The sequence below is a fragment of the Somniosus microcephalus genome, chromosome 21 (assembly GCF_052327205.1).
Source record: "Somniosus microcephalus isolate GS21.2 chromosome 21, FLI_Smic_1.0, whole genome shotgun sequence".
Classification (NCBI taxonomy): Eukaryota; Metazoa; Chordata; class Chondrichthyes; order Squaliformes; family Somniosidae; genus Somniosus; species Somniosus microcephalus.
This window is the reverse complement of record NC_141007.1, coordinates 6639787-6660704: the sequence shown is the minus strand read 5'-3', so window position 1 is coordinate 6660704 and position 20918 is coordinate 6639787. Positions and strand designations below refer to the sequence as shown.

Sequence of the window (20918 nt, the reverse complement as noted above, 5' to 3'; positions counted from 1 at the left end):
GGGAGTGGGTGTGTACGTGTCTCTGGGGGAGTGTGTGTGTACGTGTCTCTGGGGAGTGGGTGTGTACGTGTCTCTGGGGGAGTGGGTGTACGTGTCTCTGGGGGAGTGGGTGTGTACGTGTCTCTGGGGGAGTGGGTGTGTACGTGTCTCTGGGGGAGTGTGTGTGTACGTGTCTCTGGGGGAGTGGGTGTACGTGTCTCTGGGGGAGTGGGTGTGTACGTGTCTCTGGGGGAGTGGGTGTGTACGTGTCTCTGGGGGGTGTGTGTGTACGTGTCTCTGGGGGAGTGGGTGTGTACGTGTCTCTGGGGGAGTGGGTGTGTACGTGTCTCTGGGGGGTGTGTGTGTACGTGTCTCTGGGGGAGTGGGTGTGTACGTGTCTCTGGGGGAGTGGGTGTGTACGTGTCTCTGGGGAGTGTGTGTGTACGTGTCTCTGGGGGAGTGGGTGTGTACGTGTCTCTGGGGGAGTGGGTGTGTACGTGTTTCTGGGGGAGTGGGTGTGTACGTGTCTCTGGGGGAGTGGGTGTGTACGTGTCTCTGGGGGAGTGTGTGTACGTGTCTCTGGGGGAGTGGGTGTACGTGTCTCTGGGGGAGTGGGTGTGTACGTGTCTCTGGGGGAGTGGGTGTGTACGTGTCTCTGGGGGAGTGGGTGTGTACGTGTCTCTGGGGGAGTGGGTGTGTACGTGTCTCTGGGGGAGTGGGTGTGTGCGTGTCTCTGGGGGAGTGTGTGTGTACGTGTCTCTGGGGGAGTGGGTGTGTGCGTGTCTCTGGGGGAGTGTGTGTACGTGTCTCTGGGGGAGTGTGTACGTGTCTCTGGGGGAGTGGGTGTGTACGTGTCTCTGGGGGAGTGGGTGTGTGCGTGTCTCTGGGGGAGTGGGTGTACGTGTCTCTAGGGGAGTGGGTGTGTACGTGTCTCTGGGGGAGTGGGTGTGTACGTGTCTCTGGGGGGTGTGTGTGTGCGTGTCTCTGGGGGAGTGGGTGTGTACATGTCTCTGGGGGGTGTGTGTGTGTACGTGTCTCTGGGGGAGTGGGTGTGTACGTGTCTCGGAGTGGGTGTGTACGTGTCTCTGGTGGGTGTGTGTGTACGTGTCTCTTGGGGGGGGGGGGGGGTGCATTTGATTGTGTTCTAACTGCACAATTTTTTTTCAGGAGTTCTGCTGGAGATTCAGAGCACACTGGAGTCTGAATCGTCTCTAACTGACAGATTGTAGGTATTGCTGCTGGGTGGGTGGGGAGGGGGAGTGCTGGTTGGGGGGGGAGTGGTCGGTGGGAGGGGGTATTGAGTGGTGGGGGGCAGGGCGAGGGAGAGAAGACCTACTGAGATCCTGCGACACTGTTGCAGCTTCAGAGTGGGAGGGGGGGAGGGCAGGGTGCGGCGGGCGGAGGGGGGGGGCGGGGCGGGGGGTGGGGTGTGGGGAGGGGAGGGAGGGAGGAAGCAAAAGGAAAAATATCTGTCATATTGGGCAGAAACAACAAAAACCCAAAGCAAACTCAATTGCTACTTGGCCCTAAACAAACAATACAACATGGCTGATAACCTGACCAGGGTAAAGGATAGCAAACTGAGAAAAACCTTGACAATGTACAGACTTAGTGAACATAGCCTGGCGATAGAAAAAGGTAGACACAGGCAGACCCAGCTACCAAGAGAGGACAGGATATGCTCTCACTGCAGTCAGGGAGTGGTGGAGACAGAGATGCACTTCCTCACAGCTTGTAGAAAATATCAGGGCATCAGGGAGAATTTCTACCCAAAATTCACAAAAATATGCCCTGAATTCAGAAATTTGAACGACGACCAAAAATTCCCATACCTACTAGGGGAAGAGAGAAATTGTGTAACACTAGCGGCACACTATGTTACAGCTTGCCATAAACAGAGGGACAACCAGTAAATATAAGAAAAGAGTATATACAAATTATATGAATGTATATTTATACACTCAGGGATATAGCTGTTTGTACATGGATAGATCTGTATTTTTGTTTACAACTATGAATGTTTTTCGATGCTTTGGCAACATAAGATGTATCTTGTCATGCCAATAAAGCGATTTGAATTGAGTGTGGAGGGGGGGCAGTGCGGGGGGCGGAGGGGGGGGAGGGCGGAGGGGGGAGTGCGGGGGGCGGGGTGCGGAGGGGGGAGTGCGGGGTGGGGGGGGAGTGCGGAGGGGTGGGGTGCGGAGGGGGGGTGCGGTGGTGGGGGGGAGTGCGGAGGGGTGGGGGGGAGTGCGGAGGGGTGGGGTGCGGAGGGGGGAGTGCGGAGGGGGGCGGGGGGCAGTGCGGGGTGCGGAGGGGCGGGGGGAGTGCGGGGTGCGGAGGGGGGAGTGCGGGGTGCGGTGGGGGGGGGGGGAGTGCGGGGGGAGGGGGGCGGGGGGGCAGCGCGGGGGGGAGTGCGGGGGGGGCAGGGCGGAGGGGGGCGTGCGGGGTGCGGGGGGGAGTGCGGGGTGGGGGGGGAGTGCGGAGGGGTGGGGTGCGGTGGGGGGGGGGGAGTGCGGGGGGGGGGAGTGCGGGGGGGGGAGTGCGGAGGGGTGGGGTGCGGAGGGGGGAGTGCGGGGTGCCTGGGGGGGGGGCGGGGTGCGGGGGTGGGGGAGTGTTGTGACGGTTGGGGTGTAAGCGATAGTTTGATGCTCGATGTGGAGAGATGTGACTCTTTTGTTGCAGGAGTTTTGGACACCTGGACAGGAACTCGAAGAACGTGGCTGAGGTCCAGTCCCAGGGGCAAAGGATGATTAATGGAGGTGGGTGCACTCAGAAAATATGGTCATGGGACACATCTAGATGATTATAAAAATTCGCTTGGGGTTAAAGCGTTCCCCAAGTACTTAATTAAAGAACTTTACTAACTAGCACTAACCCAGCTCCTGGGTAACCAGGAACCTGGGTAACAAGAAATCCTGGCAGCCTAGAGAGAATAGAATATGTGATCAATGTCTGGCCGGCGAGGTTGAGACAGAGATGCATTTCCTCCTAAAATGCGAAAAATTCAACACATCAAGAAACATATTATTTGACAAGCTCAGCCAAACAACCCCAGATTTCAAGGAATTGGATGACCTGTCAAAATTAAGATTAGTCCTGGGAGAAGGAGACAGACCATACCTTGGTGCCAAATATGTAACAACATGTCACAACCTGAGGACTGTTTAAAATTAATACTGAATGTACCCAATGATGTACAAAGACTGTTTAAATTAATATTGTTTAAAGTAATATTGTATGTACCCAACGAAGGTCAAAATTGTTTGACACCTACAGAATGTTGGAAAACTGTACTTTTTGTTATGTAAGCTTTGGCAATATGGTTCCCTGTAAACTTTCATGCCAATAAAGCATTTGAATTGAATTGAATTGACTCCCAGGACACTTGGCCCCCTTTACTGCATTTTATGGAATGGATTTTATTTTTCAGTCAGATCTTCAGGCAATCTGAGGTTTCCATTTTGTGCTTGAGCCCCACCCCGCTCCGCCCCCCAGCCCCGCTCCGCCCCCAGCCTACTTAAAATAGTACACAGTCATGCTTGACCTATTTAATTTAATTTTGCTTTTTTGGTTTTGGCTGGTTTTGGTGGGGCCGCTCTGCCCTGGAATTGTAGTTCTGTTGCCCCATTAGGGGGAGGCACTTGCTCAGTCCCACAGATTCTGTCGGACCCTATTATGCGCGCCATTGCCGACATTTATCCACATTCGCGTCCAGCTGCCCCCTCGCAGCACCTGTACATTATTGATCGAAATTTCTCCAAAGGTGCCCAGTGCAGCTTTGGGTCTGCACCAGATAAAATCTACATATCATACTGTGTAGCCCATTCACAGTGTTTGCTCATTTCTTCCTTCCGTCCCCCCACCCCTCTTCTCTTCCCCCCCCCGCCCCCTTCCTCCCCTCCAGGCGCCCCCCCCCCCCCCCCGCCGATCTGACGAGAGGTGAGATCCCGCACGCGCACTCACACCAACAGGTACCGAGATGGAAGAGGGCAAAGATCAGGAATATGCCAATCTCTTTCCTATTCATTCAGTCAGTCAGTTCAGATGAACACATGCTGTACCATTAACTGATTTGTGAAGTGTTTTGGTTAAGAATGTGTTGCTTTGACTATCTTGCTGCTCTTGTGAACAGATTGACGGTGACTGATGCTGATGGAAGCACTCGGTGCGCTTTGTGCCATAACACTACACGTCCGACTGTTGGAGGAGGGGTGCCTGTGGGGAAGAAGGCAGCTCCCCGAGACAGCCTACAACTTGGGGAGACACCAGCTCGTTCAGTGCCTAACTCACTATGTCCTGCTTCAGCCCTTCCATGGAACAATTTCCTCATTTCTTTCCCTGTCTCTTTGCACAGTCACTGAATGTGATGGATTTTAATTAAATAACTGCCTGGGTGCAAATAGTTTTAATAGGGGAGCTTTATTCCACTCTCGGACTTTTATATGGTTTTAGATATTTCTAAGGGAGTTCTCAAGCTTTGAATGAAAGTGAAAATGTAGAATTTGTTTTTTTTTAAATGACAGAACATTTAGTGATATTTAATATATATGTATAATTTAGCTCCTGGTGGCTGCTGTACTTGTTTTACCTAGTGTAGGATACAATGAGGAAATATTTTCATACTTTCAGATGGTTTTAGTGAGTAAAGGTGCTCCTCCTGGAGTCTATTTTTGTAGCCAATCATGTCAGTAGGAACCTAATGAAATGCCACTGTAAACACTACTCTACTGACCAATAAATTAAACCATTTTCACATTGAGCCTGTGTCTGTCCATCTTGTCCGTGAGGAGAGGGGGAGGGGTCGCTGGGCGGAGAGGGGGGAGGGGTCGCTGGGCGGAGAGGGGGGAGGGGTCGCTGGGCGGAGAAGGGGAGGGGTCGCTGGGCGGAGGGGGGGGAGGGGTTGCTGGGGGGAGGGGTCGCTGGGCGGAGGGGGGGAGGGGTCGCTGGGCGGAGAGGGGGAGGGGTCGCTGGGCGGAGAGGGGGAGGGGTCGCTGGGCGGCGAGGGGGAGGGGTCGCTGGGCAGAAGGGGAGGGGTTGCTGGAGGGGGAGGGGGTCGCTGGACGGAGGGAGGGGTCGCTGGACGGAGAGGGGGGAGGGGTCGCTGGACGGGATGGGGTCGCTGGGCGGAGAGGGGGGAGGGGTTGCTGGACAGAGGGGGCAGGGTCTGTAAGAATTCACAATGATTTACAGTTCTGAAGATCCATTTTTTGATTAAAGAATCCCTGGGCAATGTGCTTTTAAATTTCCAGGGATAAAAATGGCAGTCGCATCACATGGCCGAATGACAAAAGAGGTTTGGAATGCAGCTTTCTGTGTCTGGAAGGAAGGTTCAATGAAGACAAAGGACATCTAAACTGCAGAAGAGACTTTTTGTATCTTGAATGGGAAACGTTAAGATTTGAATGGATTTTAAATCACCCCAGTACTGGACAATAGAGCAGTGTCTCTCCCTTTTGTTTCAGCACAGGGAGCTCCGAAAATCACATTAACTCAATCCAACCACTTTGAGTTAGCCTATCACAGCTTTCTCTTGTGTATTGGACCCTTTTGGGTGGGGAATTTTGCACACAGCCTTGCAAGGCAGGACGGGAGGGGCTCACCAGATATAAAGATAGGGCTGAGAAGCCAGCTCTCTTGACTTCCTGGGACCATAGGTGAGCGCTCTCTCTCTCTTCGCTGGACCACATGTGAGCAGAGTTTCTGACTCCTCAACAAGGCGACCTAGCAGGAGTTAAGGGGGGATGGTGATTTAAGGGAATTGCTAAGATTGTTTAAATAACATTGTAGCCACTGTATCCCTCGTTTTCACCATCTGCAACCCCCCTGTTGTATAGTTTTACAATTTCACTGTGTTCGTGTGGGATAGTTTGATATTGTGATTATAGTTTCTTTTAGTTAATAAAGCTTGATTTTTTTCTCTCATCCAAACCACTTGTTCCGTTTTAATATCATTAATTATAAGTTCCTCCACTCAGAACTAAAGGAGGGGTAGCGATTCGAAACCGCTGTTTGTAAATTGGTTTAGAGTGCAGCAGCAAAAAGACTGCTGGCCAGGTAGATTACCGTAAACCAGTTTAAAAGAAGCCCCCGGAATCCTTACAGGTCGCTGGACGGGGGAGGTGTCGCTGGACGGGGGAGGGGTCGCTGGACGGGGGAGGGGTTGCTGGATGGGGGGGAAGGTGTCGCTGGGCGCAGAGGGGTCATTGGATGGAGAGAGTTGGCGGGGGGGGGCGGTTGATGGAGCCGGCACTGCGGGTTTCACAGGATGAAGTGTAACAGGAAATACACAGCAGCTCAGTCACTAAAGGTCATGTAAAAGGGCTGTTTCCCCCTGGCTGGGGAGTCTAGAACTGGGGAGGGGGGTAGTCTCAGAATAAGGGGTCGGCCATTTAGACTGAGATGAGAAATTTCTTCACTGAGGGTGGTGAATCTTTGGAATTCTCTCCCCCAGAGGGCTGTGGAGGCTCAGTCATTGGGTATATTCAAGACTGAGATCGATAACTTTTTGGACTCTCGGGGAATCAAAGGTTATGGGGATAGTGCGGGAAAGTGGAGTTGAGGTCGAAGATCAGCCATGATCTTACTGAATGTCGGAGTGGGGGGTGTGAGGTACGGGGGATTCTGTGCGAGGTACGGTTGGGTGTCTGTCTCTGTGAGGTACGAGGGGGGCGTCTTTTTTATCACTCGTTCCTGGGATGTGGGCGTCGCTGGCAAGGCCAGCATTTATTGCCCATCCCTAATTGCCCTCGAGAAGGTGGTGGTGAGCCACCGCCTTGAACCACTGCAGTCCGTGTGGTGAAGGTGAGAGAGTTCCATGGTTTTGACCCAGCGATGATGAAGGAACGACGTTCTATTTCCAAGTCAGGATGGTGTGTGACTTGGAGGGGAACTTGCAGGTGATGGTGATCCCATGCGTCTGCTGTCCTTGTCCTTCTAGCTGGAAGAGGTCGCGGGTTTGGGAGGTGCTGCCGAAGAAGCCTTGGTGAGTTGCTGCAGTGCATCTTGTAGATGGTACACACTGCAGCCACGGTGTGCCGCTGGTGGAGGGAGTGAATGTTTAAGGTGGTGGATGGGGTGCTAATCAAGCGGGCTGCTTTGTCCTGGATAGTGTCGAGCTTCTTGAGTGTTGTTGGAGCTGCACTCATCCAGGCAAGTGGAGAGTATTCCATCACACTCCTGACTTGTGCCTTGTAGATGGTGGAAAGGGTTTGGGGAGTCAGGAGGTGAGACACTCGCCACAGAATACCTAGCCTCTGACCTGCTCTTGTTGCCACAGTATTTATGTGGCTGGTCCAGTTAAAGTTTCTGGTCAATGGTGACCCCCCCAAGATGTTGATGGTGGGGGATTCGGTGATGGTAATGCCGTTGAATGTCAAGGTGCAGTGGTTAGACTCTCGCTTGTTGGAGATAGTCATTGCTTGGCACTTGTGTGGCACCAATGTTACCTGCCACTTATCAGCCCAAGCTTGACTCATCCAGGTCTTACTGCATTCGGGCATGGACTGTTTCATTATCTGAGGAGTTGTGAATGGCGCTGAACACTGTGCAATCATCAGCGAACATCCCCATTTCTGACCTTATGTTGGAGGGAAGGTCATTGATGAAGCAGCTGAAGATGGTTGGGCCCAGGACACTGCCCTGAGGAACTCCTGCAGTGATGTCCTGGGGCTGTGATGATTTTTTTAAAATTCTTTCATGGGATGTAGGCATCGCTGGCAATGCCAGCATTTATTGCCCATCCCTAGTTGCCCTTGAGAAGGTGGTGGTGAGCTGCCTTCTTCAGCCGCTGCAGTCCATGTGGTGAAAGTACTTCCACAGTGCTGTTCGGTCGGGAGTTCCAGGATTTTGACCCAGAGACAATGAAGGATCGGCGATATAATTCAAAGTCAGGATGGTGTGTGACTTGGAGGAGAACTTGGAGGTGGTGGTGTTCCCATGCGCCTGCTGCCCTTGTCCTTCTAAGTGGTAGCGGTCGCGGGTATGGGAGGTGCTGCAGTGTATCTTGTAGATTGTACACACTGCAGCCATGGTACGCCAGTGGTGGAGGGAGTGAATGTTTAGAACATAAGAAATAGGAGCAGGAGTCGGCCAATCGGCCCCTCGAGCCTGCTCCGCCATTCAATAAGATCATGGCTGATCTGATCCTAACCGCCAATCCACTATCACAGAACCATCTCCTGAATCTAACAGAATTAGACACACGAAATAGGAGCAGGATCAGGCTACACGGCCCCTGGGCCTGCTCCGCTACCCACAGGGCCATGACCGATCCGGACCTAGACTCATGTCCAAATTCCTGCCCGCTCCCCGTAACCCTTAATTCCCTTTACTTCTAGGAAACTCTCTATTTCTGTTTTAAATTTATGTAATGATGTAGCTTCTACAGCTTTTTGGGGCAGCATATTCCATGGACCTACCACCCTCTGAGTGAAGTAGTTCCTCCTCATCTCAGTTTTGAAAGAGCAGCCCCTTATTCTAAGACTATGCCCCCTAGTTCTAGTTTCACCCATCATTGGGAACATCCTCCCCGCATCCACCCGATCCAACCCCTTCACAATCTTATATGTTTCAATAAGATCGCCTCTCATTCTTCTGAACTCCAATGAGTAGAGTCCCAGTCTACTCAAGCTCTCCTCATATGTCCATCCCCTCATCCCCGGGATTAACCGAGTGAACCTTCTTTGTACTGACTCCAGATCAAGTATGTCCTTTCTTAAGTATGGACACCAAAACTGTACGCAGTATTCCAGGTGCGGTCTCACCAATACCTTGTACAACTGAAGCAATACCTCCCTATTTTTATATTCTATCCCCCTAGCAATGAAAGCCAACATTCCATTGGCCTTCTTAATCACTTGCTGCACCTGCATACTAACCTTTTGAGTTTCGTGCACCAGGACCCCCAGATCCCTTTGTACTTCAGTACTTTCCAGTTTCTTGCCATTAAGATAATAACTTGCTCTACGATTTTTCCTGCCAAAGTGCATAACCTCACACTTTCCAGTATTGTATTCCATCTGCCAAATCTCTGCCCACTTACTTAGCCTGTCTATGTCCCCTTGCAGGTTTTTTATGTCCTCCTCACTCACTACTTTCCCTCCCATCTTAGTATCATCTGCAAACTTTGATATGTTACACTCGGTCCCCTCCTCCAAATCGTTAATATAGATTGTAAAGAGCTGGGGACCCAGCACTGACCCCTGCGGAACACCACTAGTTACTGATTGCCAGTCTGAGAATGAACCATTTATCCCAACTCTCTGCCTTCTGTTAGATAGCCAATCCTCTATCCATGCCAGAATATTACCCCCAATCCCGTGATTTTTTATCTTAAGCAATAATCTTTTGTGTGGCACCTTGTCAAATGTCTTTTGGAAGTCTAAATACACTACGTCCACTGGTTCCCCTTTATCCACCCTATATGTTACTTCCTCAAAGAACTCCAGCAAATTTGTCAAACATGACTTCCCCTTCATAAAACCATGCTGACTTTGTCCTATTAAATTATGATTATCCAAATGTCCTGTTACTGTCTCTTTAATAATGGACTCCAAAATTTTACCTACCACAGATGTTAGGCTAACCGGTCTATAGTTTCCAGCCTTCTGTCTACTGCCCTCTTTAAATAAGGGTGTTACATTAGCAGTTTTCCAGTCTGCCGGGACCTTTGCTGAGTCCAGGGAGTTTTGGAAAATTATTACTAATGCATCCACAATCCCTACCGCCACTTCCCTCAAGACCCTAGGATGTAAGCCATCAGGTCCAGGTGATTTATCTGTCTTGAGACCCATTATTTTACCGAGTACCACTTCCTTAGTGATTTTGATCGTGTTTAGCTCCTCCCCCCCATAGCCCCCTGTTTGTCCAGTGTTGGGATATTCTTAGTGTCCTCTACTGTAAAAACTGATACAAAATATTCATTCAGTGTTTTTGCCATCTCCATATTTCCCACCATTAATTTCCCAGTCTCATCCTCTAAGGGACCAACATTTACTTTAGCCACCCTTTTTCTTTTGATATAACTATAAAAACTCTTACTATCTGTTTTTATATTTTTTGCTAATTTACTTTCAAAATCTATCTTCCCTTTCCTAATCAATCTTTTTGTTATTTTTTGCTGTCTTTTAAAGTTTTCCCAATCCTCTATCCTCCCACTAGATTTGGCTACCTTATATGCCCTTGTTTTTAGTCGAATACTATCCTTAATTTCTTTACTTAGCCACGGATGGCTGTCTTTTCTTTTACACCCTTTTCTTCTCAGTGGAATATATCTTTTTTGGAAGTTGTAAAATAACTCCTTAAATGTACACCACTGATCATGTATCGTCTTACCCTTTAATCTATTTTCCCAATCCACTCTACTCCATTCCGCTCTCATACCTTCATAGTCTCCTTTATTCAAGCTTAGCACGCTTGTTTGAGATCCAACCTTCTCACCCTCTAATTGAATATGGAATTCAACCATGTTATGGTCACTCATTCCAAGGGGATCCTTTACTAGGACATTTTTAATTAATCCTGTCTCGTTACACAGGACCAGATCTAAGGTTGCTTGCCCCCTGGTCGGTTCAGTTACATACTGCTCAAGAAACCCATCCCTAATACACTCAATGAACTCATCCTCAAGGCAGCCCTGCCCAATTTGATTTGTCCAATTAATATGATAGTTAAAATCCCCCATAATTACAGGTGTTCCCTTATTACAAGCCTTAACTATTTCCTGATTGATACTCCATCCAACAGAGTTGCCACTGTTCGGAGGCCTATAGACTACGCCCACTAGTGTTTTTTTCCCCTTATTATTCCTTACCTCCACCCAAACTGTTTCATTATCCTGATCTTTTGACCCAATATCATTTCTCTGTATTACAGTGATTCCTTCCTTTATTAACATAGCCACCCCACCTCCCCTTCCTTCCTGCCTGTCCTTCCTGATCGTTAAATCACCTGGTATGTTTAATTCCCAGGCATTGTCACCCTGCAGCCATGTTTCTGTAATGGCCACAAGATCATACCTATATGTAGTTATTTGTGCCATTAACTCGTCTATTTTGTTACGAATGCTACATGCATTCAGATAGAGAACTTTCAAAGATGTTTTGTGACACTTAGTTCCTGCTTTTGCCCTTTTTATTACTTTACCTTTTACTCCATACCTTCTGCCCCTTCCTGACACGCTCTGGTTTTTAATTTCCCCACTGCTACCTAAGTCTATGACCTCCTCTGTTGTCATTTTTATTATTTGCTCTCTAGGAACCTCCCCCCCACTAGTTAGTTTAAAGCCCTCTCTACAGCCCTAGTTATATGATCTGCCAGGACTCTAGTCCCAGCACTGGCCAAGTGAAGCCCGTCCCAATGGAACAGCTCCCTCCTGCCCCAGTACTGGTGCCAGTGTCCCAGGAAGGTGGTGGATGGGGTGCCAATCAAGCGGGCTGCTTTGTCCTGGATTGACATCCAACCACCACAACCATCTTCCTTTGTGCTCGGTTTGACTCCAGCCAGTGGAGAGTTTTCCCCCTGATTCACATTGACTTCAATTTTACTAGGGCTGTGTGAGGTGGCGGGGGTGGGTGGTGAAATCTGTGTCTGTGAGGTACATGGTTGGGGGAAGGGGTCTGTGTCTGGGAGGTACATGAGGCGGGGAAGGGGTCTGTGTCTGGGAGGTACGGGGATGTCTGTGTCTGGGAGGTACAGTAGTGAGGTCTGTCTCTAAGGTACAGGTGCGATACCATTCTGGTGAATCTGCACTGCACTCCCTCAGGTCAATATGTCCTTCCTGGGGTGCGGTGCCTTTTTGATTGCTTTTTGTACATGTCCACTAGTTTGTAGTGATTTCTGAGCCTGTACCATGAATCTCTGCTCCTCCACAGTTCCTCATCTCCTGCCATTAAGAAAATAATGTAAGTTCCCTCCAGTTTGCAGAAAACCGCTAGAATCGATTTTATTTCAGATTTCCAGCATCTGCAGTATTTTCTTTTTGTAGCAAGAATCGATTTTCACCCTGCATACTGTCACTAGTAATCGAATTAGACTGGGTGGGAAATTAAAGGGTGTGGGGAGTGAGGGGGAGAGTGGGATTAGACTGGGTGGGATATTAAAGGGTGTGGAGAGTGAGGGGGAGAGTGGGATTAGACTGGGTGGGATATTAAAGGGTGTGGGGAGTGAGTGGGATTAGACTGGGTGGGATATTAAAAGGTGTGGGGAGTGAGGGGGGAGAGTGGGATTAGACTGGGTGGGATATTGAAGGGTGTGGAGAGTGAGGGGGAGAGTGGGATTAGACTGGGTGGGATATTGAAGGGTACGGGGAGTGAGCGGGAGAGTGGGATTAGACTGGGTGGGATATTGAAGGGTACGGGGAGTGAGCGGGAGAGTGGGATTAGACTGGGTGGGATATTAAAGGGTACGGGGAGTGAGGGGGAGAGTGGAATTAGACTGGGTGGGATATTGAAGGGTACGGGGAGTGAGGGAGAGAGTGGGATTAGACTTGGTGGGATATTAAAGGGTACGGGGAGTGAGGGGGAGAGTGGGATTAGACTGGGTGGGATATTAAAGGGTACGGGGAGTGAGGGAGAGAGTGGGATTAGACTGGGTGGGATATTAAAGGGTATGGGGAGTGAGGGGGAGAGTGGGATTAGACTGGGTGGGATATTAAAGGGTACAGGGAGTGAGCGGGAGAGTGGAATTAGACTGGGTGAGATATTAAAGGGTACGGGGAGTGAGGGGGAGAGTGGAATTAGACTGGGTGGGATATTAAAGGGTACGGGGAGTGAGGGGGAGAGTGGGATTAGACTGGGTGGGATATTAAAGGGTACGGGGAGTGATGGGGAGAGTGGAATTAGACTGGGTGGGATATTAAAGGGTACGGGGAGTGAGGGGGAGAGTGGGATTAGACTGGGTGGGATATTAAAGGGTACGGGGAGTGAGGGGGAGAGTGGAATTAGACTGGGTGGGAAATTAAAGGGTACGGGGAGTGAGGGGGAGAGTGGGATTAGACTGGGTGGGATATTAAAGGGTACGGGGAGTGATGGGGAGAGTGGAATTAGACTGGGTGGGATATTAAAGGGTACGGGGAGTGAGGGGGAGAGTGGGATTAGACTGGGTGGGATATTAAAGGGTACGGGGAGTGAGGGGGAGAGTGGAATTAGACTGGGTGGGATATTAAAGGGTACGGGGAGTGAGGGGGAGAGTGGGATTAGACTGGGTGGGATATTAAAGGGTACGGGGAGTGATGGGGAGAGTGGGATTAGACTTGGTGGGATATTAAAGGGTACGGGGAGTGAGGGGGAGAGTGGGATTAGACTGGGTGGGATATTAAAGGGTACGGGGAGTGATGGGGAGAGTGGAATTAGACTGGGTGGGATATTAAAGGGTATGGGGAGTGAGGGGGAGAGTGGGATTAGACTGGGTGGGATATTAAAGGGTACGGGGAGTGAGGGGGAGAGTGGGATTAGATTGGGTGGGATATTAAAGGGTACGGGGAGTGAGGGGGAGAGTGGGATTAGACTGGGTGGGATATTGAAGGGAATGGGGAGTGAGGGGGAGAGTGGGATTAGACTGGGTGGGATATTAAAGGGTGCGGGGAGTGAGGGGGAGAGTGTGATTAGACTGGGTGGGATATTAAAGGGTGCGGGGAGTGAGGGGGAGAGTGGGATTAGACTGGGTGGGATATTAAAGGGTGCGGGGAGTGAGGGGGAGAGTGTGATTAGACTGGGTGGGAAATTAAAGGGTATGGGGATGGGATTAGACATTAAAGGCGCTATATAAATGCAACTTTTGTCCCCTGTAGTGACAAACACTGGCATTGATTAATTGGCCTGTTTGTGCTGGAAGAGGGGAAATTACAACAGCACAAAATATACCGTCCCTGTGCTGTAAGATCAGGCGGCGGGACACTGGGGTCGGGTCAGTGAGGAATGGGGCGGGGGGAGAGGGGGAACTCTGATTATATTTTTCATGTTGAGTGCTGGGCTGTAAATATTTCTAACTAAAGGCAAGATTAGGAAGTTCTCCTCAAGGCCTCGCATTCAAAGACAAAATATTCATCGTTTAAACTGGGCCTGAAATGTGGGAAGGTTTGATGAGATAATGCAAGAAAACTGCCCGTCAGCGGATGTGCTGGGATTTGGTTCGCTGCCAACACAGAGTCTGGATAAAGGGCAGCTTCTCCACAAAGAGCTGAACATTGGAGCCGTGCTGATCACCGAGCTCGCACCATGGGGAGCCTGAGCGCCGCGCTCTCCCTCTCACTGCTGGCCTTCCTCGGCCCCGGAATCCTGGTAAATCCCCCTTTCATCTCGGCCGGGGTTTGTGCTGGGATCGGGGCGGGGGGTTTGTGCTGGGATCGGGGCGGGGGGTTTGTGCTGGGATCGGGGCGGGGGGTTTGTGTTGGGATGGGGCGGGGGGATTGTGCTGGGATGAGGGTGGATTGTGCCGGGGTGAGGGTGGATTGTGTTGGGATGAGTGGGACTGTGCTGGGGTGAGTAGGGATTGTGCTGGAGTGAGGGGGGATTGTGCTGGGATGAGTGGGATTGTGCTGGGGTGAGTAGGGATTGTGCTGGAGTGAGGGGGATTGTGCTGGAGTGAGGGGGGTTGTGCTGGGGTGAGGGGAATTGTGCTGGAGTGAGGGGGGATTGTGCTGGGGTGAATGTGATTGTGCTGGGGTGAGTGGGGATTGTGCTGGAGTGAGGGGGGATTGTGCTGGGGTGAGGGGGATTGTGCTGGGGTGAGGGGGATTGTGCTGGGGTGAATGTGATTGTGCTGGGGTGAGTGGGGATTGTGCTGGAGTGAGGGGGATTGTGTTGGGGTGAGGGGGGATTGTGCTGGGGTGAGTGGGGATTGTGCTGGGGTGAGTGGGGATTGTGCTGGGGTGAGGGGGATTGTGCTGGAGTGAGGGGGGATTGTGCCGGGGTGAGGGGGGATTGTGCCAGGGTGAGTGGGGATTGTGCTGGGGTGAGTAGGGATTGTGCTGGGGTGAGGGGGATTGTGCTGGGGTGAGGGGGATTGTGCTGGAGTGAGGGGGGATTGTGCCGGGGTGAGTGGGGATTGTGCCGGAGTGAGTGGGGATTGTGCCGGGGTGAGTGGGGATTGTGCTGGGGTGAGTGGGGATTGTGCTGGGGTTTCTCTGAGTCTCTACTTGATGTGTAATGAAAGCTGGCTCTAGGGTTCTCGGTGCGCTGTTTGCCCATCTCGGGAGCCCTTGTCGATCTTCCCTTTGCTCCGCTCCGCTCCTCTTTTCCAGGCAGGGGGCTGTAATTTGACCGGGTTCTGGAGGAACGACCTGGGCTCCGTCTTCTACCTCCAAGAGGCTGAGAACCTGACGCTGAGCGGCCGCTACCTGACCGCGGTGGAGGCGGCGAGAGACGAGGCCGGGCCAGAGAGACAAGCCCAAGTGATCGGCATCAGGAACCGGGGCAAAAAGCCAACATTCAGCATGTCCACAGCTTGGGCTGGAGGTAACACCGAGACCGGGACACCGGCACCAGCTAAACCCAGCAACAACCGAGAGAAATGAAGCCCGATATTAATTAACCCTCAATTAAAATAATGCCCATTTAAAACTTCCAAGAGATATCAAAGATAACAATAGAAGTCTTTATAAATATATATTCCAATAACACCCCCCATTGAAATTGCCACTAAAATTTAACAGTCTCTGCAATGGATGAAGTGAGACACAGAGCACTTGGCGTCATCTCACTACACTGGATACTTACACTAATATAACTAACCAGGGGTCATTTACACTAATCGGGGTCATTTACACTAACCGGGGTCATTTACACTAATCGGGGGTCAGTTACACTAACCAGGGGTCATTTACACTAACCAGGGTCATTTACACTAACCGGGGGTCATTTACACTAACCAGGGGTCATTTACACTAACCAGGGGTCAGTTACACTAACCAGGGGTCATTTACACTAACCAGGGGTCATTTACACTAACCAGGGTCATTTACACTAACCGGGGGTCATTTACACTAATCGGGGTCATTTACACTAACCGGGGTCATTTACACTAATCAGGGGTCAGTTACACTAACCAGGGGTCATTTACACTAACCAGGGTCATTTACACTAACCGGGGGTCATTTACACTAACCAGGGGTCATTTACACTAACCAGGGTCATTTACACTAACCGGGGGTCATTTACACTAACCAGGGGTCATTTACACTAACCAGGGGTCATTTACACTAACCAGGGGTCATTTACACTAACCAGGGTCATTTACACTAACCGGGGGTCATTTACACTAATCGGGGTCATTTACACTAACCGGGGTCATTTACACTAATCAGGGGTCAGTTACACTAACCAGGGGTCATTTACACTAACCAGGGTCATTTACACTAACCGGGGGTCATTTACACTAACCGGGGGTCATTTACACTAACCGGGGGTCATTTACACCAACCAGGGGTCATTTACACCATCATTTACACTAACCGGGGGTCATTTACACTAACCAGGGGTCATTTACACTAACCGGGGGTCATTTACACTAACCAGGGGTCATTTACACCAACCAGGGGTCATTTACACTAACCGGGGGTCATTTACACTAACCGGGGGTCATTTACACTAACCAGGGGTCATTTACACCAACCGGGGGTCATTTACACCAACCAGGGGTCATTTACACTAACCGGGGGTCATTTACACTAACCGGGGGTCATTTACACTAACCAGGGGTCATTTACACTAACCAGGGGTCATTTACACTAACCGGGGGTCATTTACACCAACCAGGGGTCATTTACACTAACCGGGGGTCATTTACACTAACCGGGGGTCATTTACACTAACCGGGGGTCATTTACACTAACCAGGGGTCATTTACACTAACCAGGGGTCATTTACACCAACCAGGGGTCATTTACACTAACCAGGGGTCATTTACACCAACCAGGGGTCATTTACACTAACCAGGGGTCATTTACACTAACCGGGGGTCATTTACACTAACTGGGGGTCATTTACACTAACCGGGGGTCATTTACACTAACTGGGGTCTTTTACACTAACCAGGGGTCATTTACACTAACCAGGGGTCATTTACACTAACCGGGGGTCATTTACACTAACCGGGGGTCATTTACACTAACTGGGGTCTTTTACACTAACCAGGGGTCATTTACACTAACCAGGGGTCATTTACACTAACCGGGGATCATTTACACTAACCGGGGGTCATTTACACTAACTGGGGTCTTTTACACTAACCAGGGGTCATTTACACTAACCGGGGTCATTTACACTAACCGGGATCCCTTACACTAACCACACACACTCTGCCCATCGATGTCTGCTCCCTGGCGTCTCCCATTGCCCCCTTCCACTCCCTTTTCAATTGTTCAATTATAATCCAGTTCACAAAAGATCTAAATAGAAATGGGGATTCTCCACAAAAACATTGCACCACTCCCAGTGGAGCCGGTCAGTGCCCCTCCGTCACTCCCAGTGGAGCCTGTCAGTGCCCCTCAGTCACTCCCCGCACAGCCGGTCAGTGCCCCTCCGTCACTCCCAGTGGAGCCTGTCAGTGCCCCTCAGTCACTCCCCGCACAGCCGGTCAGTGCCCCTCCGTCACTCCCTGTGGAGCCGGTCAGTGCCCCTCCGTCACCCCCCGCACAGCCGGTCAGTGCCCCTCCGTCACTCCCTGTGGAGCCGGTCAGTGCCCCTCCGTCACTCCCTGTGGAGCCGGTCAGTGCCCCTCCGTCACCCCCCTGCACAGCCGGTCAGTGCCCCTCTGTCACTCCCCGCACAGCCGGTCAGTGCCCCTCCGTCACCCCCCGCACAGCCGGTCAGTGCCCCTCTGTCACTCCCCACACAGCCGGTCAGTGCCCCTCCGTCACCCCCCACACAGCCGGTCAGTGCCCCTCCGTCACTCCCCGCACAGCCGGTCAGTGCCCCTCCGTCACTCCCCGCACAGCCGGTCAGTGCCCCTCCGACACTCCCCGCACAGCCGGTCAGTGCCCCTCCATCACTCCTCGCACAGCCGGTCAGTGCCCCTCCGTCACTCCCAGTGGAGCCGGTCAGTGCCCCTCCGTCACCCCCCGCACAGCCGGTCAGTGCCCCTCTGTCACTCCCCGCACAGCCGGTCAGTGCCCCTCCGTCACTCCCCGCACAGCCGGTCAGTGCCCCTCCGTCACTCCCCGCACAGCCGGTCAGTGCCCCTCCATCACTCCCCGCACAGCCGGTCAGTGCCCCTCCGTCACTCCCCGCACAGCCGGTCAGTGCCCCTCTGTCACTCCCCGCACAGCCGGTCAGTGCCCCTCTGTCACTCCCCGCACAGCCGGTCAGTGCCCCTCCGTCACTCCCCGCACAGCCGGTCAGTGCCCCTCCGTCACTCCCCGCACAGCCGGTCAGTGCCCCTCCGTCACTCCCCGCACAGCCGGTCAGTGCCCCTCCGTCACTCCCCGCACAGCCGGTCAGTGCCCCTCCGTCACTCCCCGCACAGCCGGTCAGTGCCCCTCCGTCACTCCCCGCACAGCCGGTCAGTGCCCCTCCGTCACTCCCCGCACAGCCGGTCAGTGCCCCTCCGTCACTCCCCGCACAGCCGGTCAGTGCCCCTCTGTCACTCCCCGCACAGCCGGTCAGTGCCCCTCCGTCACCCCTCGCACAGCCGGTCAGTGCCCCTCCGTCACTCCCTGTGGGCCTCGCTCTTTTTCTCGCTGTGTCTCTGGCTCGATTATTCTCTTTCTCTCTCTCTCTATCTTTTCCCCTGTCTCTGTGTCCATCGACCTTTCTCTATACCTTTTTCACTGTCTGTTCCTCTCCCTAGCTATCTCTCCCTGTCTCTGTCTCTCTATCACTTTGTCTCTTTCTCTGTCTCTCTCTCTGTCTCCCTCTCTTCAGGCTGACACTCCAGTGCTGCACTGTCAGAGGTGCTGTCTTTCAGTTGAGATGTTAAACTGAGGCCCCGTCTGAGATCCCATTGCACTATTTTGAAGGAGAGCAGGGGGAGTTCTCCCCGGTGTCCTGGGGCCATTATTTATCACTCAATCAACATCACTAAAACAGATTCTCTGGTCATTATCACATTGCTGTTTGTGGGAGCTTGCTGTGCGCAAAATTGGCTGCCGCGTTTCCCACATTACAACAGTGACTCCACTTCAAAAAGTACTTCATTGGCTGTAAAGTGCTTTGGGCTGTCCGGTGGTCGTGAAAGGTGCTATAGAAATGCAAGTCTTTTTTCTCCCCCCTCTCCCTCCCCCTCCCCCTCTCTCCCCTGCCCCCCTCCCAACCCCCCCTCCCCCCCCACACACACCCCCTCCCCACCTCCCACCCCACCACACCCCCTTCCCTCCCCACCCCCTCCCCTGTGAAGCACTATGATGAATTTTGCATTAAATAATTCAAGTAATTTGTGAGTGAGTGAATGTTTTAAATGAGACGAGGTGTTGAGCCTTTTGTAATGTGGGCCGTGGAGCCGCGGTATGTGAGCTGTGGGGCCGCTGTGGGCCCCTGGAGCCGCTGTGTGTGGGTGCTGTGGGCCCCTGGAGCCGCGGTATGTGAGCTGTGGGCCGTGGAGCCGCTGTGTGTGAGCTGTGGGCCGTGGAGCCGCGGTATGTGAGCTGTGGGCCGTGGAGCCGCTGTGTGTGAGTGCTGTGGGTCGTGGAGCCGCGGTATGTGAGCTGTGGGCCGTGGAGCCGCGGTATGTGAGCTGTGGGCCGTGGAGCCGCTGTGTGAGAGCTGTGGGCCTGTGGAGCCGCGGTATGTGAGAGCTGTGGGTCCCTGGAGCCGCGGTATGAGAGAGCTGTGGGCCTGTGGAGCCGCTGTGTGTGGGTCCCTGGAGCCGCGGTATGTGAGCTGTGGGCCGTGGAGCCGCTGTGTGTGAGGCCTGTGGAGCCGAGCTGTGGGCCCGCGGTCCGAGTCTCACTGACACGGGGAACGGTGAAGACCAATAACCAGGCTGAAGAATGTTTCCTGTTATTTTCAGGCTCCATTACATGCTGGGTTGGTCAGTGCTTGATGCTGGAAGAAGGGCAGCAGATTCTGAAGACTACGTGGTTGCTGAGATCTGCGGCGAGCAGTCTACAGGAGGACTGGAAATCGACCCGGTGAGCCATCACTCTGACCTGTCCCAGCTCCGGGTCTCTGATCTGACTTGAGTGAGCGCTGATTGAGGGGTTTGGGATTTTGAAAGGAATTGAGAGGGTGGAGAGAGAAACTTTTCCCGCTGGTGGGGGGAGCCTAGGACAAGGGGACAGACCTTAAAATCAGAGCCAGGCCAATCCGGAGAGAAGTTCAGAAACACTTCTTCACACAAAGGGTGGTCGAAGGGTGGAACTCTCTCCCTCAAAGAGCAGTAGATGGCGGGGGCTCAATTAATCATTCTAAATCTGAGATCGATAGATTTTTGCTAGATAAGGGTATTAAGGCATATGGAGCTGAGGCAGGTGGATGGAGTTAGGATTCAGATCAGCTGTGATCTGATTGAATGGCGGAACAGACTGGAGGGGCTGAATGGCCTCCGCCTGCTCCTGTGCTGTGTGACCGTTGATAGATCTGCTACTCACGTCTTCTGTTTTGGCTTTCTCTTAGAATTGGACAAGACACTTTCCACCGAACCAAAGGGGTCATCCTGCTGGGGGACAATTAACCTCAGAATCCTTAGCCCAGCGTAACTCACCAACACTGGACATTCCATGTCATTACCACTGTATGGTATCCTCAATAAAGTGAAGTAAGAAATGCTGGTTGTTGTTTCTGTGTGTACCGACCGCAGTTTACCTCCCGTCTCTCTCGGTAAAGGACCAGCGACTCTCGCCCAGGAGTTTAGCAGATTAGGAGTTTAGTGAGTTTCAGTCTCTCAGGAAGGGCTGGTAGGTGAGTGTGAAACACACACAGGTTCACTGACTGATGGGCACTTCAGGTAGGCACAGAACTGCGTGTCTCATGGGACGGAGCCACTGGCCATTGGAGGGTGTGTAGGTC

The 20918-nt window shown here is 52.1% G+C and overlaps 2 protein-coding genes across 3 annotated transcripts in view; both read left to right on the top strand.

Annotated features, from left to right (window-relative positions):
• Positions 1 to 4738, top strand: part of llgl2 (LLGL scribble cell polarity complex component 2) — a 146523-nt gene extending 141785 nt beyond the window's left edge. For both annotated transcript variants that reach the window (XM_085963218.1, XM_085963219.1), the window contains 3 exons: positions 1147 to 1204; positions 2662 to 2738; positions 4112 to 4738. In XM_085963218.1, the coding sequence (XP_085819344.1) occupies positions 1147 to 1204; positions 2662 to 2738; positions 4112 to 4116 (140 nt within the window). In that variant the 3' untranslated portion in view covers positions 4117 to 4738. The remainder of the gene's footprint in view (positions 1 to 1146; positions 1205 to 2661; positions 2739 to 4111) is intronic.
• Positions 4739 to 13985: 9247 nt separating this feature from the next.
• LOC147102570 (avidin-related protein 1-like) lies at positions 13986 to 20676 on the top strand. The gene is made up of 4 exons (XM_085963217.1): positions 13986 to 14255; positions 15218 to 15431; positions 19921 to 20041; positions 20526 to 20676. Exons 1-4 carry the CDS (start codon positions 14193 to 14195, stop codon positions 20581 to 20583), a joined length of 456 nt encoding a protein of 151 aa, XP_085819343.1. The 5' UTR covers positions 13986 to 14192; the 3' UTR covers positions 20584 to 20676.
• The last annotated feature ends 242 nt before the right edge of the window (positions 20677 to 20918 follow it).

Coding starts and splice junctions, on each gene's coding strand:
- LOC147102570 (XM_085963217.1), top strand. CDS start 14,193: ATGGGGAGCCTGAGCGCCGCGCTCTCCCTCTCACTGCTGGCCTTCCTC. Junction 14,256..15,217: donor TCCTCGGCCCCGGAATCCTG/GTAAATCCCCCT, acceptor CCTCTTTTCCAG/GCAGGGGGCTGTAATTTGAC. Junction 20,042..20,525: donor GAGGACTGGAAATCGACCCG/GTGAGCCATCAC, acceptor GCTTTCTCTTAG/AATTGGACAAGACACTTTCC.